Below are 21,518 nucleotides of genomic sequence, written 5' to 3'. Positions count from 1 at the left end.
GTTTCAGTAAGCTTTTGTTAGTGTCCCAGGTTTCAGATCTCTAGTTGAGAGAGAGCTAAGTGTCAGAATAAAACAAATCCCATGGGGTAAATTCTATTCTCATGGAAAAAATCATGTTCAATTTTTGTTTTCACTTCAGACCAGGAAGAATTGGAAAATAATTATTTGGAACTTGGAAAAATCTTGGAACCAGAAATGTGAGAGTTTCATTTGTATAACTCAGACCTGGTGGAAGCATTTCAAGAGGTATATTTTCTCCTGAGACCCTCTCAACTTGCCTATGACAATTACAAACGAATGAGTTCATGGCTTAAAATAAACCATGGAAAGTTTTTTTTCACCATTGCAGTGTTGCACTACGTTAGCCGTGTTTGAATGCTTAACTATTCACTTTCGAGTACTGAGGTAACCCAAACCACTGACTCATTTAGAGTAGACGAGCCTGGATTTAGGGTCAGGCTGGTTGAACGTGACCTTCCACTACCTTGCAGGCTTTTGAAATCTTTTTTGCTTCTAAAATTGGAAATTTAACTGACCCACTTTGAATGGATATTTCAGTAAATGGCATTAGAGAAAACCCCTTCTGAGGGAACCATTTCCTTTAACCTGTACATCTTTAACTCTAGGAGGGAAACTGAATTATACATTTAACATTTCAAGCATCAGCATCTTTCAAACAAGCTGATATAGGTCATGGCTATCCCAGAAACTGCAAACTAAATTCTACCCTTATTTACATCCTCCTTTGGATGGTACAAGGTGAGTAAAATTTGGACTTACACAAAAATATTAAGCAAATGTAAAAAACACACCTTATTTGCGTCAATTCATCTGAAAACATCACCAAAATTAGACCTGAGAAAAGGCACGTGTCAGTGGATCAAGGCTGTTACACTGAGCGTTACTTTATGGTGCACATCCCAGCTAGTTGTAACCCACCGTCAGAGCAAAGTGACGAGAGTGATTTCCTAAGAAAGACATGTTACAGAGAAGGATAGATTCGACGTTCACCCCTTCCTTTCTAAAACGTAAGCCCCTTCTTCAAGAATCTCTCTGAAATTCAGCCTATGAGAAACATCAACACTCTTGTGTCAGTCCATCACCTACCTACTCTCCAAAGGGCTTCTCAGGAACCTCATTAGAAAGACGGCGTAGGTGGTTTATTATATCTCATAGTTCATTACGATCAGCATCATTACCTGAGAAGCTGCAGCCTGAGAGATTTGAGCCTACCCCTCACTCTGTGTGCCAGGTTCTGTAGCACTCTGGGTGGAGAGTCTTTCCTCGGGAGACGGTGAGTTGTCCTAATTAGCTATGCCGTGAAATATTTGCTGGGGAGAAGACGACGACCCCGTAAGCTAGTGGTTGGGATATTTGCCAGGGAGAGGCATCAAGTTTCTAGTTCCTGGTCCAGTACCTGCTTTATCCAAAATTTTCACATCCCTACTTTGCTGCTGACTGGCACAACTGTAGAGCTCTGAGCTCTGACCAGAGGGTATTGAATGATGCCTCAGAAGCACCCTGTCCCAGAGCATCCCATACAACCCAGTGACCAAAATACTTACTAGAGGGCTGTCGATTTAAATCTCTGAAAGCAGATGAGTGGAATGAATACAGACATCCCTCCTTGCAGCCAAGGTCTCTTTCAAGGTCAAGACCACAGCTTCTAATGAGCATTCAGGGCTCATCAGGACATCTGCCAATGAAGAACAAAAATTGAGGCAGTTGCTATCAGCCAGAGCAGCAACGGTGACCCAAAGTGAAAAGAGGGCACAGCCTTGAAGCAGCCCAACCTCTCCAGGTCTGCAGCCCCCTTACAATAACTTAGTGAAAATCTAGAAAAATACCCCTGAATGGGAGGAAGGGATCCTGGCTGTCACCGTGTCAAATGGAGTCTGTCCACTTGAACACATGGATTTAAATATTGCATGTTTAAATACTAACATGGCAGGGTACCTCGCAGCTGCAGTATATTGGTCTTACAAGGATGGAGAGACAGCAGGGTAGGATTAGGAGCTACACGGGATCATTGATCACTGTCACCCAGGACACAGGGCTGGGACACAGAGAGTCATAATGCCTTGGGGCTAAACAATGCAAGGTATTCTAGCTCCCCATATTTTCAAGTGTAGCGTGCTATCACCTATATACCGTGGAGGAGGTGCCTGCAGTTCCTTCCAGTTTTCCTGCCTACAGGAGGAGTCATTTTGCATCTCACAGCCTTCACAAGGTTTCTCTTGAACCCCTCTGTCTTCTCCCTAACTTAGGAACTGAAGGTTTAACTTACATCCGTCACACTTCCCAGACCCCTTTCCTTCGGATCAAAGCCCTGTCTCATAGCACAAGAGCCTGAAGTGAAATGAAAAGGTGGCAAGCTCAAAACCAATGTTCACGGGTTTTTTTTTCCCAGATGGAGAATGACTGAATTTGGGAACTCACTATCACAAAGCATTCTGATCAAAAGTGACATATCACACCTGAAGTGTAGACATGAATAAAAATAGCCTGATCCAGACTAGGAAATTTGAGAAAAAAATAGGAGCTTGGGAAGGAACCTGGATCCCTAGACGCCAAGGCAAGTGACAGCACATGGCAAGTATGGAGAGCAATGGGATGGGGGCCAGCTGCCCGACGTCTGCCCAATTCAGGACGAAAAGACATCAGACCAACCTAGGAGCAAACGCATCCAACCTGGCAGTGCCAGTGCCATTAGTGGTTTTGATACCTACAGCATCCCAAGTCAAGATCATAAAGCTCATCAACTTATGTTTGACTAGATGACGACTCTAGTCCAAATTTAAAATTGCACCCGCTTACCGCAGTGCGTGCCAATTTTTTGGTGGTTTTCTGATATCATCATTGAGTTTTGTTACTACTTGAGTGACATGGCTAAAGTAATGACATCATCTACAGATCTAAGAAAGGGTAAGCCCATATCCTGTCTTCCACCTGCGTTAATGGAATATATATACATACACTTTTTAATTTAAGTTATGGTCAGAAACCACAGTTAAGGTTGGGAAAAAACCACCTACTCCACTTTAACTAGGACAGCACAGAAGCCCTTATAAAAAGTCCAGCAGCAAATGTGCCCAGACACCTTCAGTTCGACAGAGCCCAGCACGAGCATCAGCCGCAGTAAGAGAAGGAAGGAAGATGTCTCCGATCCTTTGTGCTTCTCTGGTAAGAACTTGCTTTGTGTTTTTCTTCCCCCCAGTTTGACAGAGACGTATTTGAATTCTAATAGATGACTGTCAGGAATGGGGATCTGCACCCACCTTTAAAACGCTTGTTTAAACCATTAATAATTGAAAATAACTAAAATGGGAGACTGCTAAATAGTACCAGCATGGGGCAGCAATGAGACCGTACGGGTATGTTAGGGAACGGGGCTACTGCCACGTACTCTGAAATCAAGAAATACATGGAAAACTCAACCTTTGAGTGTCTTTTTGTTGTTATATCCTTTCTGCTATCTCCTGTATTACATTATTTTGTATAATTGAAATTTTTTTATCACCAAATTACAACTGAGTGTATACCATACCTGTCAGCACTGTAAGAATTAGGTAATGAAAGCAAGAGTGGATGTGATATATGGCACATTTTTGCATAGTTGCTCCAACCTACAGTATAGGCTTTAACTACCTGCTAGGCTGACTGTGGATGAATTTCCCAGCCGCACAGAAGAGTCGTTAGGCGTGCTGTGTTACAGCAGCTGTACCTGCATCGTGTCCTAAATGCATCAATTGTCTTCAGTTCAGATCACTGCTCTTAATGCTGCTGGCCGTGCTGTCGGCCAGCAATTCTGCCTACGGGAAGATGATACAGCCTGGACTCAAGCCAGAGAGCTTCTTCAAGCAAGCATACGCTGGATGCCTGACCCAAAAAGACCCAAAATTCCCTCAAACTGTAAGAGTCAACATAAGCATCAGCAACATGAACCAGGACACCAAAGTGACCCTTGATGTCAGCAGCCGCTCTCTGGCTCCGTGGGATTACAGGTACGATCTCTGTCCTTATGGTCTAGAAATACACTGGCTGCAATGGTCAAGAATAATGCAGAGGCTATGCCCACATCCTTATTATCAGCGCTTCACTGTTGTGAGATTTTGGAAACGTGAAGGTATCCGCAGTCCATATAATCCTCTTTGAAATCAACACAAAAAGGAGCACAGAGCAAAAGCATGGTCTAGGCCAACATACAGAAGGCAAAGTAAATTACTTTTGTAATTTAATTAATTTACCTGTATATTAGGGCAAGCTTTATCTTCAAAAGCATTCTTTACCTAAGAGATCATCAAAAAGACCTCGGAGGGCTATCATTGCACCAAATTCAACGGTGATTTAATAGCATCAGCATCAGGCCCTAAAAACATTTCATGTTTTGGAGGGGAGCTGAAGGTCTTCGGGTCCGTTAGTCAGTCTGACATGTTGGGAAGCTCAAATAATTTCTAATGGGTCTTTCAAAGTCAGTGCCTATTTGAAGCAAGTTCTTTGCAAAGGCAGTTGCATGCAGTCCTGGCATGCTTGTCTTACACTTAAAAACCTGCAGTATTTACTTATTTACACTTTATTTACACTTAAAATCCTAAAGTAGCGGAGGGTTTACTGCCCCTTAATAGGCAGTCTGCTAGGAGGTGCAGGTTCCTGAGCTGGGAGCCCATAGTGATCCATACCATCATGATTCTAAAGATGCAGCAGCATTTCCATTTCAAATACTTCTTTTCATGTCAACTTACAGGATCGATGAGGACCACAACCGTTTCCCCCAAGTGATTGCTGATGCCAAGTGCCGCCACTCCAGGTGTGTGAATTTGGACGGGCAGCTGGACCACAGCGTCAACTCCGTCCCCATCAAACAGGAGATCCTCGTCCTCCGGAGGGAGCAGAAGGGCTGCCACCAATCATACCGGCTGGAGAAGAAAATAATCACTGTGGGCTGCACGTGTGCCACCCCCTTGATCAGACACCAGGCTTAAAGGCAGCCAGTAGTGTCAGAGCAGGGAGCCACGGAGGAGAGCTTCCTTGCCTAACAGCAATGAAATGAAGGGGCCTGATTCAGTCTCCACAAAACTGAATCAAGCTATAATGATTAGCTAGAATTTATCAGAATAGACTAAAAATGAAGAAGTCTCAGTTTTTAAAAAAAAAAAATTGTTTTCCCCCAAAATCTTGAACTCTATAAATTCAGAATCTGGACACCTTCATGTGTCAGGCTGAAAAAGTAATGGGAACTCTTTACACATCTTTAGTTTACACTTCAAAATGTTTATTTATGTAATTCTATTTATGGTGGTGGAAAAGTTAGCAATAATGTATCTGTTTATTTATCTTTGTGCAATAAAAAAAATAGTAAATAACTCTGTGGCATGCTCCTTTCTTTCTAAAGAAGCCTTTTGATAAGGCAAGAAATCACTCAATTCAATTATGACCATATAAGAGATTTCCATGAAGCTAAAACCTAAAATTCCCTTAATAATGTCTAGCTCTGCTGCAGTAGAACGTAAAGCCCCTAGAAAAGTTATCATTAACACCATTTTACTGATTGTCCTGCTTTCGGCTGGGATAGAGTTAATTTCCTTCCTAGTGGCTGGTACAGTGCTGTGTTTTGGATTTAGGATGAGAACAATGTTGATAACTCACCGATGGTTTAGTTGTTGCTGAGCAGTGCTTACACTAGTCAAGGACTTTTCAGCTTCCCATGCTCTACCGACTGAGCAGGCTGGAGGTGCACAAGAAGCTGGGAGGGGGCACAGCCAGGACAGCTGACCCCAACTGGCCAAAGGGACATTCCACACCATATGGCGTCATGCTCAGTACAGAAACTGGGGAAAGCTGGCCGGGGGGGCCGCTGCTCGGGGACTGGCTGGTCATCGGTCGGCGGGTGGTGAGCAATTGCACTGTGCATCACTTGTTTCATATATTCTTTTATCATCATAATCATCATCATCATCATCATTATTATTATTACTATTATTTTCCCTTCCTTTTCTGTCCTATTAAACTGTCTTTATCTCAACCCATGTATTTTACTTTTTTTTTTCCTGATTGTCTCCCCCATCCCACCGAGGGGTGGGGAGTGAGCGAACGGCTGTGTGGTGTTCAGCTGCCTGCTGAACCAGTTAAACCACATGACCGATAGAGAAACTAAGATACCTGGAGGAAAATGATTTACCAAGTGACACCCAATAGATTCACATTAAAGACAGACTAGCAAAAAAAGCAGTGGGTATCTATCCAGTTATCCACCTAGTTATCCAGTTGGGAAGGGATTTGTAAAGATAGGTTCAACACAACACTTTGAACGCTTCTTTGGGGGGAAAGGAACTCCCTCCCTTAAAACAGCAAGTGCATTCCACTGCTAAGCTTTAATTTTGGCCCTACGCTATCTGTGAATTTCACTCCAACCCATTTCAACACACTTTCTATGGAGCAACGTCACTACCTGGGTACACGAGGAAAAACGCAGGAGTGAGTCGGATGGATAATTGAAGCAATTAACCATGTATTGCTAACTGCAATTGTAATTTTCTCCATGCTCGTGTCCTTCCAATACGTTCGCTGCCAGCGGTTAGTTCTTCAAATGTAGAGCACGCTGACACAGCACTTCTACCATGGTTGCGATGGGACTTGCGTAGGTGGGTGTCTAGCACTGCAGGTGGGTTTATTTAAAGCACACTTGGGTTAAAACTGCTCAGATGAAAATGTTCCGTGTTTCAAAAGGCAGGCTGGTTTGCAAAGACACGGATGTTTTGTTTGCTGCTGTCTCGGGGAGGTGTGAACCTTCTCAGGCACTGGCAAAATGCCATTGGCAAATGCAACAGAAAATACAGAATTTCTAGAAATGCAGAGGTCAGGGATGCAAGTCCCTGATGAGAGGCAAGGTCCTCTCAGGCGAAAGCATCTTCTCCAGATCCAGCTGTGCTAACTGGAGATGTGATCATCCCAACCTTTGCTGCTGGGGGCTATTCTCTCCAGCTGTGCCAGTGAGCCTAAACCCTCCCTAATCCGACTCCAGGCAAAATCAGGTGGGTCAGCACGTAACTGAAACTCACAGCACAGCCACAGGTTTCGTACCATCCCTTGACCTAGCAGATACACACTGGTCCAAAGAAACATTAATTAACTCTGAGTGATCACCGTATCTGCAATCACAACAATGAACTCCTGTCCACACCTTTAGTTACCTTCAAACACTGATATAACTTTGCTCATATGTAGGTATCTAGCAGTATATGTGATCCTAACGTAGCTTGTTTCCTACCTTGTCTCCAACTAGGTCTCCTTAAGGTCTCCTGCAGGTCCTGAAGTTCACCCAGCTGGTTGTTCCAAGAATGTTAAGCATGGGAACAGACTGCCAAAAAAAAATATCGAGGAACATTAATCCTTTGAGGTTTTCAAGGAGTTATATAAATACCAGTCCAGAAAGATTGAAATAGAGTTGACTGCCTTGTCCATTAGATAATCTCTCAATGTCCTATCACTTGCTATAGAAGGAGCTTTGGCAAATTGTCTGCAGCAGCCCAAGTAACTTCTAGCAGTTAAAATCACAGTAAGCCCCACCCTTTATCACCTGGTAGTGGTGTGTAGTTAGCTGGAGTTGGCACATGAGTAATGGAGACTAGTTAGCAATGCTGAGAGTGAGCTGCTGTGTGGAAAAAGTCAGAACCAGCTCAGCGAGAGATGATGCAGTTGGAGTTACCAAAATGCTGACAGCTTTCTGCTGACGGGCTGCAAAGATACTTCGGTCCCCCTTCCAGCAGCGTCATTCTCCCTTGGACCATCTACCAACTCAATTAAATCCGTGTCTTAGGACACAACCCTTCTTTATTTACTTGGCCTGGTGCCCCCTTCACGCTCACCTCTGCAAGCTGCCTGGGTGTTGTACATGCTCCTGCAGAAGCGTTTAACAGTATTGATTTGGCCTGAGGACTGTTTTCTTTCCTACTGCAAGTTCTCATGTAACTCCTGGCATCATGAGCTAAGAGGTCTTCCTTCACATTGCTGTGTTCAGTTGGAAAGGTGCAGAATAATCCCAAATCGATGCACCCTGCCATGAGGTCGCCTAATCAGTGCCTTTGTTTTTGTGGGCAAACATTCATGATTACAGTTAATAAGGATCACGATAGGAGACTGAAGAGAGTAGGACCTCTCTTTCACCCTTGAACAGCTCCTATCAGTTTGAGGCTCAACAGGTAAAGCTTGCTCTTTCTTGTTTTGAAGAGTTTCAGTGCAAATTCCTGCTTATTTGATGTCCTTTAATGATATCGTCGGGGCAGGGGAATGGGGCGGAAACTGCTGCAAAACCCCCTTCAACACAAAGGGGGTTTTGCTCCCTGCCTCAGTTTCATGTCGGTTTGCAAAATCTGAGCAGCAGTGGCTTAGCAGCCGGATTGCTTGGCAACCTGTGAGTAAAACCCAGCAGAAAGGGAAGTTTGAGATTGAATTTGTGCAGCAAGTGATCAGATAACCATGCTCATCATTGCCAGTTATCAAAGCAAGCTGGACAGATACCAGATACTTGTAAAAAGTGATATAGATTCAACTGTCTGGCAAGCCTTGCGACGTGAAGGAGGCCAGGAGTACAGATTTCAGAAGTCTGAAATAAAAAGCAAACCCAAAACATTATAGGGGCAAGTTAGAGAGAAAATAAACCATCTCTGTTCGTTTACTGGAACGGGGAACCTTGATCATGATACAAACATATTGTGCTTACTAAGAACGCAGATAAAACAGAAAAACGACTTTTTGTACTGGTAAAACCACTGGTAAAATCACTCACAGAAAGCTATGTCCAGAGAACAGTATTTTGAGTAGAGCCTACTCAGCCATGACCCTCAAAGAGCATCAAACATATTTTTAATCTTTTGTTGAAGTTACAGAAAAAGGTGAAAAAACTGAGCTAGTTTTCTGAAGGAAAAAAATAAATAGAAGACAAAGAAAAGTGACACAGAAAGCAGGAATGGATTTATCTGAAGAGCTGAGGGCTGGAAGACACTACCACTATCCAGCCCTGGAAGTATGGAGAATAATTAGCAAAGACGGAAAATGTTTGTGTGAGTAGCAAAGACAGAAAGCGTGGGTTGCTTCTGGTGCTGAGCCTGGCTGGCATCTTCTCAGCTCCTGAAAGCCAGCACCAGCCCACAGTCCCATCCCCACCAGCGGCTCTGAGCCTGCCAAGTAGCATCAGGCAATCACAGACATCTTAAGCAGTTGTTGGCTTTTTTGTCACCGCCTTGTAACAGTGCTGTAGAAGATGCAGACTTGGCCCACACACCTGGACTCTTCTTAAGCACAAGGTTAGAAATAATATCAGAGAGCAAAGAAGAGGAAGAAGGGGAAGGAGACAAGAGAAGGAGATGAAGGCAAGCCTCACATTTTACCCAGTGATGGTGACATGGGCACAGGTTTCTGGTTTGATCTGTCAGGCCATCTCCCAGGACAGTCAGAACTCACAGCTGATATGGAAACTCATCCCATCATCTATACCCATCATGTCGGCACCAAACCCCAGATCCCCAAAGGACTGACCAGCAAATCGCTCATCCCCTCAAAATTTTGTCTGTTAGGTCTAACTCTCAACAAGCCATATCAGCTTCTGGGTTTTCAAGCCATTGCTCCTCTGGCTTACCAAACAGAAATACAAACAGTTCTTGGCTTGTTTCAACCTTTTAGGTTGCAACCTTTGCATTATTTATATAATTAATTTCTGTGCACTTTTAAAAGCAATGGTTTTGTGGAACAGGCTGACCTGGTCTGTAGTCCTTTTGAACACCCCCAGGAGCATCTGCGTGTTGTCAAGGGTCCAAAGAAGCCTGGCTCACACCTGCAGGCCAATACATCCACAGGTCACAGCACAGGTCTGGGAGGAGGCATCTACCTGGGCTCACATCACTGCTGTGCCTCCCAGCCCATGCTAATGCAGGGATCTCTGCAGCGTGCTCCCTCCAACATCTCATGAGAGCTGCTACCCAACAGGATACCTGCTTGAGCTGCCAGAACAGGCAAAGGGAGGATCGGGCAAGCCGACAGGGAAAGGAGGTTAGTGAGAGGCGAGCAGAAGAGGAAAGGAATAGGAAAGGCCACAAGGCTCAGATACCAACCTGTGACCATAGGTTGTTTAGCCCAGCCGGTTACGAGAAGGCACTGCGGGACTGCTACTATACCTACAGCTGTGTCTTCTCCTCCTGGTAAAACAGCCGAGTCCCTGAAGGCTGCTCTAAGCTACATTTCAGAGCCAGAGATGCCCAGCTGGGCATCCAGGGGCTGGGTCCATTGCTGCAAGGGGAACAAAAACAAGCAAAGCCTTTCGCAAAGGCTGGTCCTCAGCTGTGAACTGTACTTGCTCTTGGTGGCGATATGACTGTGCTCTTTACAAGAAGCATAAACCCGTTTGCCATGTTCTTAGATTGCTGGGAATGAAAGCCAACCACCTACCTCATCGCAAAAGCCAGCAACTAAAAAATAACCAGACTCATTTACAACCAACTGCACTCTAAGAATGATGCCTTTAGAAGGAAATAACCCCTGTTGCTCGTTTTATTTAGAAACAATCCCCACATACAAGCGCATGCCTTACTGAGAGCTGTGTGGTTTGCAGTTGATAGCGCTGGCTGCAAAACCTCATGACCCATGAGTGAGACTTCCTTAATCAGCTACCTTTGCATTTTCTTAATTAGCTACTTCATAATTCATCCAGTTAGAACAACTCTTAAGCTAAGCTGATGGGTGTTTAAGAGCATCAGCACAGGAGCTTACACCCGTTTAGCTGCCACGAACCCAATGCCAAAGTAATTATGTCTGAAGAGAGAAATGTAGGGTAGTTTTCTCCCCGTAAAACAAGCGAGAACAACCCCACGGGCTAGGTTAATCGAGAGGGAGAGAAATAGGTCAGGAGTAAGAACCGGGGTGTGCAGCGTGCAATTTCCTGGTCAGTGGTTACTGTAAGAGGAGAGATGGTGTTACGCAAGAGCGCACAGAAGACGCCTCCATGGGTTTGCTCTCCACCACATGAAGAGCTTGGTGGTCATAACGAAACAGCTGCTGCCACAAATGAGTACAAATGCTTGTAACCGAATGAGACGGTTTCCCCGCCTGGTTACCCATGGCTTTTTGAACTGGCTCCCAGTGACCCGCAGGGCAGGCAATACGCTCGACTCGACAAACAAGCACCGAAGGAGTCATCTGGACCCAATGACTTGTCTGACCTACCCGGGGGAGGAAACCCAGGGTCTACCTGCACCAGGTGTATCTAATTTAAAGTAGCTTCTGTGCAGCCAAAATGAAATACAAGAATGTTTGCACACAGGTTTACCCCGGTTTAAATGCAGGTGAACAAGCAAATACAGGCTTAAAACCTCCACCAGCAGAAACCAAAGTCAGAGGTCTGAGAATCTGGCTCAGCTCTGGATGAAAGATGAGTAATGTGAAAAAAACCCAACACTGCAGCAATCTGATAAAATAATAAATAGTGAGTCTTGCTAGGATGTGCTCCTTGTGTAGCTAAGGGAGAGAAAGGGCAATTCCTCCTTTCCTAATTTCGGACACAGCCTGCCCTGGAGGTGTTTATTCCTTGTTCCCTTGATGTGGAGGGATCCCCATCCGCCACTTCAAGCCCAACACCTAATATTTGGCTGGTTAAAGAGCTGTGAGATGAAGCCATCTTTGCACATTTCCCTGCATTCCTACTCAGCCAACCATCCAGCTGGTGGAGGAGAAGGTCGTTTATAAGGATGACATCTTGTCTGGAAGAGGATAGGACAGGCCTTTCCTAGCTCACATGAACCAGGCTAGACCCCCGTCCCAAATTTCGGCTGCAGCCCTGCAATGCGATGTCTCCCACCTCTTTTCCCGCCATCCCTAGAGACCATCCCCAAGGTCTAGAGAACCTGTCCCCATTGCCAACTCCCCCAGCGCTGCCTGTATAACCTCACTTCACCACTTTCAGCCCTTTTTTGCATCTTTTCCTCTGCTTAGGCTGCAAGTTCTCTTGCGCTCCCTCTTACTCATATCACTGCACCAGAACAAGCCTGATCCTTGCTGAAATCTCTCAGTGCTACTGCAGCACAAACCAATTCTCTGTGTCTGCTTTCATTTTGAGCTACCGTAAAACAACATTGTTTTAAATAAAACACAATTTTTATTCAGCAGATAAGTTATTGAATAAATACAGATAAACATTTACCATTTTTTTTTGATGCTCTGAGCACATACAAAGTCATAAATACGGTCATAAATAGAAGATATAAATAGAAATATAAACACTCATTAGTTCTTTGCCATTTTAACGCTCAATGCAAGTGGACTCATTTCTCTCCCAAAATGCTCTGGAATAAGTCAGCCACTGCTCCCCGTAGAGCAGCAGTGACACAAACCCAGAGCGCAATGAGAATCAGGCCTAGTGGCACTTATGCCAGATTTACACTAGAAATACGCTAGTGAGCAGGGATGGCCAGAGAAGAAAAAGGGGCTAGAGGATGAGGAAGGGAGAGAGGAGGTGCAGGAGGAGGAATTTTTTGTGGCAGTGCTGGTTGGCATGTATCCATTAGGGCAATTTACTGCCAAGGACAACTTTTGAAACTATAATTCATTTGATTCACCAAACTGGTATAAGCTGCAATGAAAAAAGAAGCACTGCTTTACTCCCTCCCTGCTTGGAGTCACAAAGAAAACTTTTCCTCCATCCCTCTCTCTCCCATCCATCACCAGCTACCGGTGATTCCCGTTCTAAAATCCGTAAATGAACTACAGCAAGAATCAGTACTTTCAGGAGGTAATTTGCTCAGATTTGGAAAGGAAATGTCATGTTGAATTCCTGGGATGCAAGGTGAGCAACTGTGGGATTTCTCCAAAGGGGTGTTCGTAGGAGACATTTCTTCTTCCCAGTGTTGTCTCTCCTACTAATCCCTCCTAGGACTGGTGGTGGACGACTGGAGTGGCACACGTGCAGCCCACGGTGATGACTTTCTTCTCCAGGTGGTAGGTGGGAAGGCAGCCCCGCTGCTCCCGCCGGAGGACGAGGATCTCCTGTTTGATGGGGACGGAGTTGAGGCTGTGGTCCTCCTGCCCCAGTGGGTTCATGCAGCCGGAGAGGCGGCACTTAGCGTCAGCGATCACCTGGGGGAAGCGGTTGGGGTCCTCGTCGAGCCTGGGGATGGGGACAGAAAAAGGGTTTATGCACTTGCACAACACGGTTTGGCAGAATCTTCTTGTTTATCTCCATGAAAGGACCATACTATTTACCTGCGTATCCTCATTACGAGACAAGGCCAAAGAATTACCCTATCCTCAACATTTTTAGAATGATTCCTAGAAATGGAATCAATTTTGGGAGGGTAATACTGCCATATCATTCTTTAGCAGTTGACGAATGGAGTGGAGCTGGGTGAAATACAGAACTGGTCACAAGTGGACCATTCATTTTTGTTTGGTTTCGTTTTAATTTCAGCATTCAAAAATTTCTTTCAGCTATGAAAATGTAAAATTACAATATACTGATATTTTTGTATTCCTAGAGGAATAATTCTTTGACAAAGATTGACAAGATGATTAGAAACCATTCCAATGATGTCCCCTTGCACTGCAAACAGTTTCTCTTGGAGAAATCTCACCCAACATCAAAATGAAAGCGTGTGTCAAGAACTGTTCGCAATATTCACAGAACTCCAGGCGTATGCTGAGAACCGGCCATTGTTCACCACAAAACACGTCTGCGTAGCACAGCCATTGCAATTTAGATAACAACTAAACAGTTACCTGTAATCCCAAGGAGCAAGAGACCGGTTCCTGACATCGTGGACCATTCTAAAGGCACGATCTGAATTGCTGATGCGAATGTCAACCTTCACCATTGTAGGGAATTTGAGATCCTTTCGGTACAGGCAATCTTCACTAAGCCTCACAGAGCCACCGTCCTTGCTGGGTTGAGGACGAACTACCCTCCCATGGGGTGAGCTCCTTACGGTGAGTGCTAGAACCAGCACCAAAAGCAGTGATCTGAACTGGGAGAGAGAAAGGTGTCGTTGGCTCAGTTCAGTCGAGAGAGAGAGAGCACAAAGAGCCAAGTCTTGACTAGACTGGACCATCAATGGACCATATAACTAGCAAGAGGAGGAGGATGCAGCACATAAGTCCTATCCTGAATTCCTTCATTGCTGTGAATCAGCACTGGGCAGCGGCTGATCTTCCTACTTATATTTGGGCGAGACGGGCCAGCACGAGCAAATAGCACAATGATGCTAATAATACTCATCACAACAGATGCTAAACGCTGATTCAAATTCTGATTCATAGCTGGCTCTGCACCAAGAAGAGCATCTCTCCAACAAGCTATGAAAGGCCCTCCTCCACAGTCAAACAGCAATGTCTTATGAGCTACAAGGTGGGTTAAGGACTCAGCTGACCCCATGCCTAAGCTTAGAAGCCATGTGCTTTCTCAGGACAGGAAAGGTTGGCCACCTAGCAGCCATCTGCTGGAAATAACCCTTTTCTTGATGAAATCTGAGATTCTTGGGCCATTTCCAGGAGCTCGGGTTTTAGGAAAAGAAGACAGATAAATGCAAAGGTTTTAATAAAATCACAAGAGTTGACAGTGCTGCAAATACTACCCAGGTTGAAATTTAAAGACACAGACATTCACTTCACAATGACATTTCAGCAATTTTGATAGCCTGTTGTCTGAGAAAAGGACTGTCTCTCCCAATCCCACATCAGCAGTGCTGCCCTTACAGATAGCCCATTGCCCCCTTGTCACTCAAACACCAAACCCATTTGCAAAACCTCAGGACAGAAAGCTGTTTCAGACAGACTTAGCATCCCATTCAGCTCCCATTAAGACCGACAAGGGTTGCTCCTAGATAACAGCATCGTGGGATCTGCATTCTGCTTTTTCTTTTGCAACAAATATATCTTAATACTTATACCAAATATAAGTACTTACCACCACAGCGTAGCTGGCAAAAGCCATGGCAACGTCTCTGCTGCTTTAGGCGGATGCACACAGTGACAGGGCACAAGAGTTCTCCTTCTCCGAGACCTCTTCCACTCCGCGTGTGTCTCAAATCCAGTTGTGGTCTCCTTTTTATAGCAAAGTTCAGCCACTACCATCTTTTCCATTGCAGCATATAGCTGGCTTACCTGACCCGAGGTTAGGAGCTGATATTTCATTTTCTAGCCCACTTCCTTCCGTCTACCTCCAGAAAGGGGAGGGCAGATAATATGTCATCAGAATCCCAAATCAGCCAATACAGTTTATTCAGGCAGATAAAGAGATAAGGGAAGAAAAGAAGAAAAAAATTTGTTCAGGCAGCTTTTTTTTTTCCCCCACCCCCTCTTTCTAATATTAATGTTCTCTCACCACAAACACATCTGTGGATGAACTTCCACGTGCCTCGCACAAACCAAATGGCAGAGATCAGCAAGCTGCAAAGTCAGGCACCCAACAAGGGTTTCAAAATGAGGACAGGACATGGAACTTCACAGTTTAACTTCCCTTTGCTTCAATTGCACAATCCGCCCCCACCTCATTTCGGGGATCCCTGTGACCTGCGGTGACCAGGCAGGGCAAGAGTAGATGCCCAGGGGAAGTCCTCCTGGGGGACCTCCGGACACCAGGAGCTGGGATGCCTTCCCCACTCATTGCTGAGATCCCATGTTGACATGTTCTGGAGAGCTCTTTGAAAAACTCATGCACGCCCTGTAAGGGCCCTGAGGGCGCTAATCAGCCTTACTAGCCTTGACCAGCATCACCATGGGTTTCCCTCCACAGCCAATCACCAGGAGCCCCATTTCAGTTCAGCTTTGGGCCCTCAGTCCCCGCCTGAGCTACGCTGTAGGAGCGCTGGTTTCCTGCCCCTTCTCTGGCCTTGTCTACTGCATGGACCTTGGAGTAGCGTTTCTTCTGGATGGACTCCTTGGACATACATGGTAGACCATCTCCATGGCCATACTGTACTGCATTTTGCCTAGGTCTCCTCTGAGTGCCAAGGGGGCTGGAGAAAATGTAAAGTATTTTTAAACAGTTTTTTTCTCATTTTAAAGAGCCTGAAAGGGGTGAGGTGTGGGGGCAGGTGGGAGTGTAGGACCCCCTGTGGTAGCATTGGAGCAAATTCACATGGAGTCAGTATCCTGGCAAGCAACTGGGAGTGTCTTTTGATGATCCTGTGAAAATCCCACCAAACTTGATTAAATCACAAATGTTTACAAAGCTTCAGCACGCACAATGTCAGGGCTTGGCAGAATTCAGCAGCTAAAGTCTAGATGGGATTAATTGCTCCTTAAGGATTTTCCCAATGTGCTTTTTCCTCTGCTGTGTCAGTGTATCACGCTTGTTCAGTAAAATATACGTTTAAGCCCTTAGAGCGATGAGAAGGTAATGCTGTCCTTGTTCGGAGTTGCCAAATCCAGTAGCCCCAAATTCAAACCCGGTAGAGACGAGGCTGCTACAGCTCTATGCCCCCACGTCCCTCCAGTAGCGAAGCTGAGCACGGGTTCCCAATAGGCGCGTACACACACACGCGTATGCAACACGTGTATAACATATATACACATGCAGAAGTCCAACCACATGGATCAACACGGGCAAAAAATATCACTCACGCAAACACAAACAGGACCAATGGCCTCATCTTGTTTTCCTCTGTGGCTGATCAGGATGAAAGCCTGTTAGTGGAAAATAGGTGTATATATATATATAGGTACATACATACAAGATGGATCTCTCCAGTTATTGGCTTTAGACCATCCCTCCAGTAGCTGCCCCTGGATCCCCCAGTCTCCCCATTGCTTCATGCACAGACACAAACACACACCAGTGGGTCTCCCCGGCAGCTGCTCCAGACTTGTGACCTTACCAGTAGCCAGCCCCCAGATCCCACAATCTCTCCAGTAGCTGGTCTAGACCTCCCAGTATGCCCAGTAGCCCATTTGCAGACCCTCTGGGTCTCTCCAGCATCCTGCCCAGACTTATGGCTGTTCCAATACCTGGAGCTAGTCCAGCTTGACGTCTTTAGCATTTCCACGCTGACATACATACTCACACAACATGCCCACACACCAGACCCCCAGTTGCTGGCCCTTAGACCTTGCAGCACTTGCATTTAGGATAGAGAGTGAAATTACACTAAAAAAAGAAAAAAGAAAAAAGAAAAAAGCTAAGAAAAGGATTTAATAAGAAGACAGGGCACACTGGGGTGATCAGGCACAGAACTCAGCCAGACAAGCATACTGACCGCCATCCCACTTAGGTGTGATCAGCCCCTATCATCCCTCCTCTCATTTTCCTGTTGGTTCCTCGCTGATCCACCCTGATCCTTTCCTTTCCCCAGCTTTGCCCCTTCCTCTAAACATCCCGTAATAAGTCTTGCACAACCCCAAAATGCTCTTCCCAGCGCACCATAATGAGTCCCATACCCCTCTTGCCAGCAAGGTGATGTGGGGAAAGACTTGTCTGGTGGGTCTCACATCTGGACTTGGGTTGACCATCCTCCTTGGACAGCCCTGAAAGAGCCCGGTCAGGGGCTCCGTTGGCACTACGTTATTTGGGTTCCTCCACCGGGTACTGCTCCTCTGCTCCTTTGTGTTCGTGGAAAATAATGGCTCTTAATCACACAAGCTAATAATCCCCATTTTATTATTAGGGGAGAGAGGCATGAAAATAAAAGGAGAAGCAGGAGCAAGGACTCTGCTGTCTGTGATCCAGCAAGGATCAGCCACAAACTGGAGGGGACATGCTGTTTCCCCAGAAGCACCAGCAGCTCTCTCTGGGAGTAAAAGCTATTTTTATTGCACAAAAAGACCATGTAACCAGTTTGATCAGCTTCTCTGTGGAGAAAAGCCCCAAGAGAAGCCTCTCCCAAAGCCATGTAGCCAAGCTGGAAGAGGAGGACTGAAGAGTAGAACTCTTCACACAAATTCATCTTCAGTCCTCCAGAAAATCAACAGATTCATGGCATTTTCAGTTCTCCAGAAAATCAGGAACCTCTTACAGATTCATGGCATTTTCAAACGAGAAGGGACTAATCCGGTCCCTGCTCAGTCACCTCTCTTGAATAATACCGGCAGAAATCTCCATCGACTGATGCTTTATGTCACTGCAGGATGTTGTCATGATTTTGTGGTCTGATTCAACTGACAGTTCAGAGACCAGCAACTCATCTCATGTAAATTTTTCGTATTTCAGGTTACTAAGTTCACCTGAGGTAATATCAATTTTGTGACACATGTTCCTGTTCTGACTATTCACATCTATATATCCACGAATGCATCTTCTGAGACACGGAGTGTGGAAGACCAAGAGAGGCTAGAATTACCAGAAATCCACTTTTATAGCCCAGAAACTGTCCCCCTTTTTTTCCCCTGAGCGCTCGCAGTGAAAGGAAAAGGGCATTGCCATGAAAATGGGTTGGATTTTGCAGGTACAGGGTTAAGCGGAAATTGTTACGTGCGATGAAGCAATGACATCATCACGCTAAACGCTGGGTTATTAGCCCTGACAACCACTTTCCACTCACATCTGCTGTCTTCAGCGACTTGTAACTTCAGCAAGGATTCCCTCTTTGACCTGAAATTTCCTACGGCTGAACTTGTCTTGAGTTGAAGTTCACTGAAAAATTGATCTAAAAGAGGTCACCTAACATGAATCATTATAAGGGAGGAAAAAATACTCGTTATCTCAAAAAGTTTTCACTCCCATCTTGCAAGGGCTTGGAGCAGGGATGGGGACTTGGAAATCAAAGAGAAGTTTTAATTTCACCAAGAACTCTTCTACACTTGAGTTACTATAAAGAAAACCACTGTTTGCACTGCAGGATTCATCACACACTTAGGGTAAGGTTTTCGTAACACTGCAGGGGCTTCAGGCTTAAGGCATGCCTGATTTCAGGTTGGGCTTGGATGCCACATCCTTCTAAGCTCCTCTGAACTTTTCAGCTTTCACACCTCACAGGAGGCACCTGAATTACCTCCAAGGAAACGTGGAATTAAAACTCCAGAGCAGACAGAAACCAAAACTACTCAAATGCCTTTGAACTTAGAGGAACAAACACCGCGCACTGAACCATGACCTGCATTTCACTGACTTCGCTACTGGGCAAAGCAAGTGCTGTTTCTCAGCCGCGACTCTGCAAATATTCATAGCTGGTAGTCACGCTTCAGTGACGTGATCATTTTCTGCTTTGGAAGCAGGTGCCCTGCCGTGAGAGAGGGCTAGGGACACTAGATATGGCTGGAACCCTAATAAATTAACGGGACTTATCTGGAAGTAATGTTTCTCTAGCACCCTCTGCCCCACAACCACACTGTCCCATAGATGGGGTCCATTGGACCCAGTGTCAGTGTCTGCATCCCAGCAAGCCACCAGGATTTCTGCTATGAGAATAGGCAGCATTTTGGGGGGCAGGTGTCTCAGCCAGCTCAGCTGAAGGACATCAGAGGACCTTCCATAGCCTGCAGCAGAAAAGGGGATAATGGGGCTGAAATTGCAACCCCTGAAATCTCCGGATGCCAGGGCCAAATAAATATTTCAGGGCTGAGCTCAGCAGGTCAGCTGAAGCACAAGCACAGGGCAGGGCCCGTACCTCCAGCAGATTACTCCTGCCTCCCTGGCCACCCCAGGTTTTTCCCTTCATGACATGTGACACCACAAAATCAACTACCTTCTGATTTAGAGAGCTGACTGTACGCATCCGTGCTTACCCCCGGCGAGGTTTGCTGATGGTGCTTTATCACACCGACAAGACTCATGACCAAGTTGTAGACCACAGCCGAGAGACGTGAACTGGAAAGACCAGATTTTGAGGGGAAACATGTCTGGTCGAGCATGCCACAGATACTGGCAGAAAAAACGTCTGCATGGGGCCATCAGCATGCGCTGCTCCAGCACAACAGCGACCTCAGCTCTGTCACTGCTGGTGGCCCTCGGAGGGGACCTGCGGCACCTCCGGGCTCCCTCTATGGGCGATGGGCAAACCTCATTTTTGGCTGCCACCCCTGGCTTGGCTTCAGAGTTTGGCCAGAGCTGCAGGTTGAGTGAAAGGCAGGGATTAGCTGATGCAGATGGTGCTGGCGTGGGGATTTCACCCCTAGTCCCTGCAGCCTGGGTGCTCACCCGTCCCACAGCAGGCAGATAAATCGGGTGTTTAATTTCTAGCATCAATAGCCCTGCGAAGAGTGGGGGGACTAAGGGCTTAGGAAATATAATACTAAGGTGCAGTGTGTTAAATAAGGCACCAGGAAAACACCTGGGTGCGTGACCCGACGCTGCATTCACACCTCTGGTGCATGGCCAAGCCCTGGTGGCAGGACAGATGAGCTGGGTGACGGGTGATGCATGAGGGCACCGATGGGCAAGCTCTCTGTATCGGGTCACCCAACCCAAACCAGCCAGAACTAGGGCTCCTGTTCTCGCTCCCATGTAGAAGGGACGAGACCAGGTAAATTATTAGGGCCACGGCTTGAGAGGAGGCAACAGGGAATGTATGACACTACATGCTTTGGTTGCCCAAGTTGGATTCCCTGAATCATTATTGTTATTACCTGTCATCTTTAATCTCAAAATTAGCATGATGTCCCTCAATAGAGGCTGCACACTCCCCATTTCCCGGTGGGAGTTGAAATTTATGCTCTCACTTATTTTGCAGGGTTCATCTAAAAAAATCAGGTGCTGGTCCTGGTCACGCTGACATGATGAGCTTTGTTTTCTGATTCTTTCCCACCAAGGTAAGTTTTAGTCAGCACATTGTCAGGGCCATTCTGGGAAAAGCCCAGCTACCTCTCGCTCACATACAGGCTCTTCCTTAGATGACATAGGTTGCATTTGCATTCTCACTCTGTACACTGCTGCCTGGTAGATCTTCCATAGGTCAGGCCACAAAGACATGGAGGTAGCTGGCCTCCTTTGCTTTCAGAGCCCCCGGGTCCAAGCCCTTCTTAGCGTATGGTGTTTTGGAATGGCATCACATAGCCAAACTGGAGGGTTACAGAAACATCACATACTTTTGTACCCTGTGCACTATTTCCCCCGTGTGTTATAGGAAATTGGGCTGGAAGGGATCTTGGAAAGGAGCTCAGTGCATCCGTGGCCTCTTGCTCAGCCCCAGTGTAGCAGCACCTCTTCCTGAATCATTCCTGATCAGTGATTGCCTAACCTATTCCTGAAGCTCTGCATGTTAAAATTAAGATCATTATTCTCTCCTGTGGCCAAGGAAAAAAGCTTATTTCTTTCTTCTTTGAAACTACTGTGTCTTTTAGACTACAACATTTTATACATCCCAATATATCGGGTTCTTGACACCAACATGACACTTATTGGCTCATGTTTAACTTGTGATCCACTTGCTCAATGACAAGTCTCTTCCTAAAGGACTATTCTCTCCCCATCAGCCTCCAGTCTCCGACTAAGGCAGATGATTTCCCCTACTTTAGTTCAAAGGTTTATACACATCTTGATTGAACTGGATGCTATTTATTTCATATTATTTCCTCAATTCCAACTTCGTCTTTTGCATGCTCATGGCCCT

At 45.8% G+C, this 21,518-nt stretch overlaps 2 protein-coding genes across 2 annotated transcripts; one reads left to right on the top strand and one right to left on the bottom strand.

Annotated features, from left to right (window-relative positions):
- The first annotated feature begins 3,156 nt into the window (after positions 1-3,156).
- On the top strand, positions 3,157-4,993 carry IL17A (interleukin 17A). The gene is made up of 3 exons (XM_076335411.1): positions 3,157-3,183; positions 3,760-4,004; positions 4,745-4,993. Exons 1-3 carry the CDS (start codon positions 3,157-3,159, stop codon positions 4,980-4,982), a joined length of 510 nt encoding a protein of 169 aa, XP_076191526.1. The 3' UTR covers positions 4,983-4,993.
- Positions 4,994-12,135: 7,142 nt separating this feature from the next.
- Positions 12,136-15,128, bottom strand: LOC143158946 (interleukin-17F-like). Its single transcript, XM_076335409.1, has 3 exons — positions 14,942-15,128; positions 13,759-14,003; positions 12,136-13,150 (listed from the first exon to the last, which is right to left on the bottom strand). The coding sequence occupies exons 1-3, from the start codon at positions 14,966-14,968 to the stop codon at positions 12,913-12,915; spliced, it is 510 nt and encodes a 169-aa protein (XP_076191524.1). The 5' UTR covers positions 14,969-15,128; the 3' UTR covers positions 12,136-12,912.
- Positions 15,129-21,518: the final 6,390 nt, after the last annotated feature.

Source organism: Aptenodytes patagonicus, chromosome 3, assembly GCF_965638725.1.
Source record: "Aptenodytes patagonicus chromosome 3, bAptPat1.pri.cur, whole genome shotgun sequence".
Lineage (NCBI taxonomy): Eukaryota > Metazoa > Chordata > Aves > Sphenisciformes > Spheniscidae > Aptenodytes > Aptenodytes patagonicus.
The sequence above is the reverse complement of the archived record's forward strand: the minus strand, read 5'-3'. Positions and strand labels throughout refer to the sequence as shown.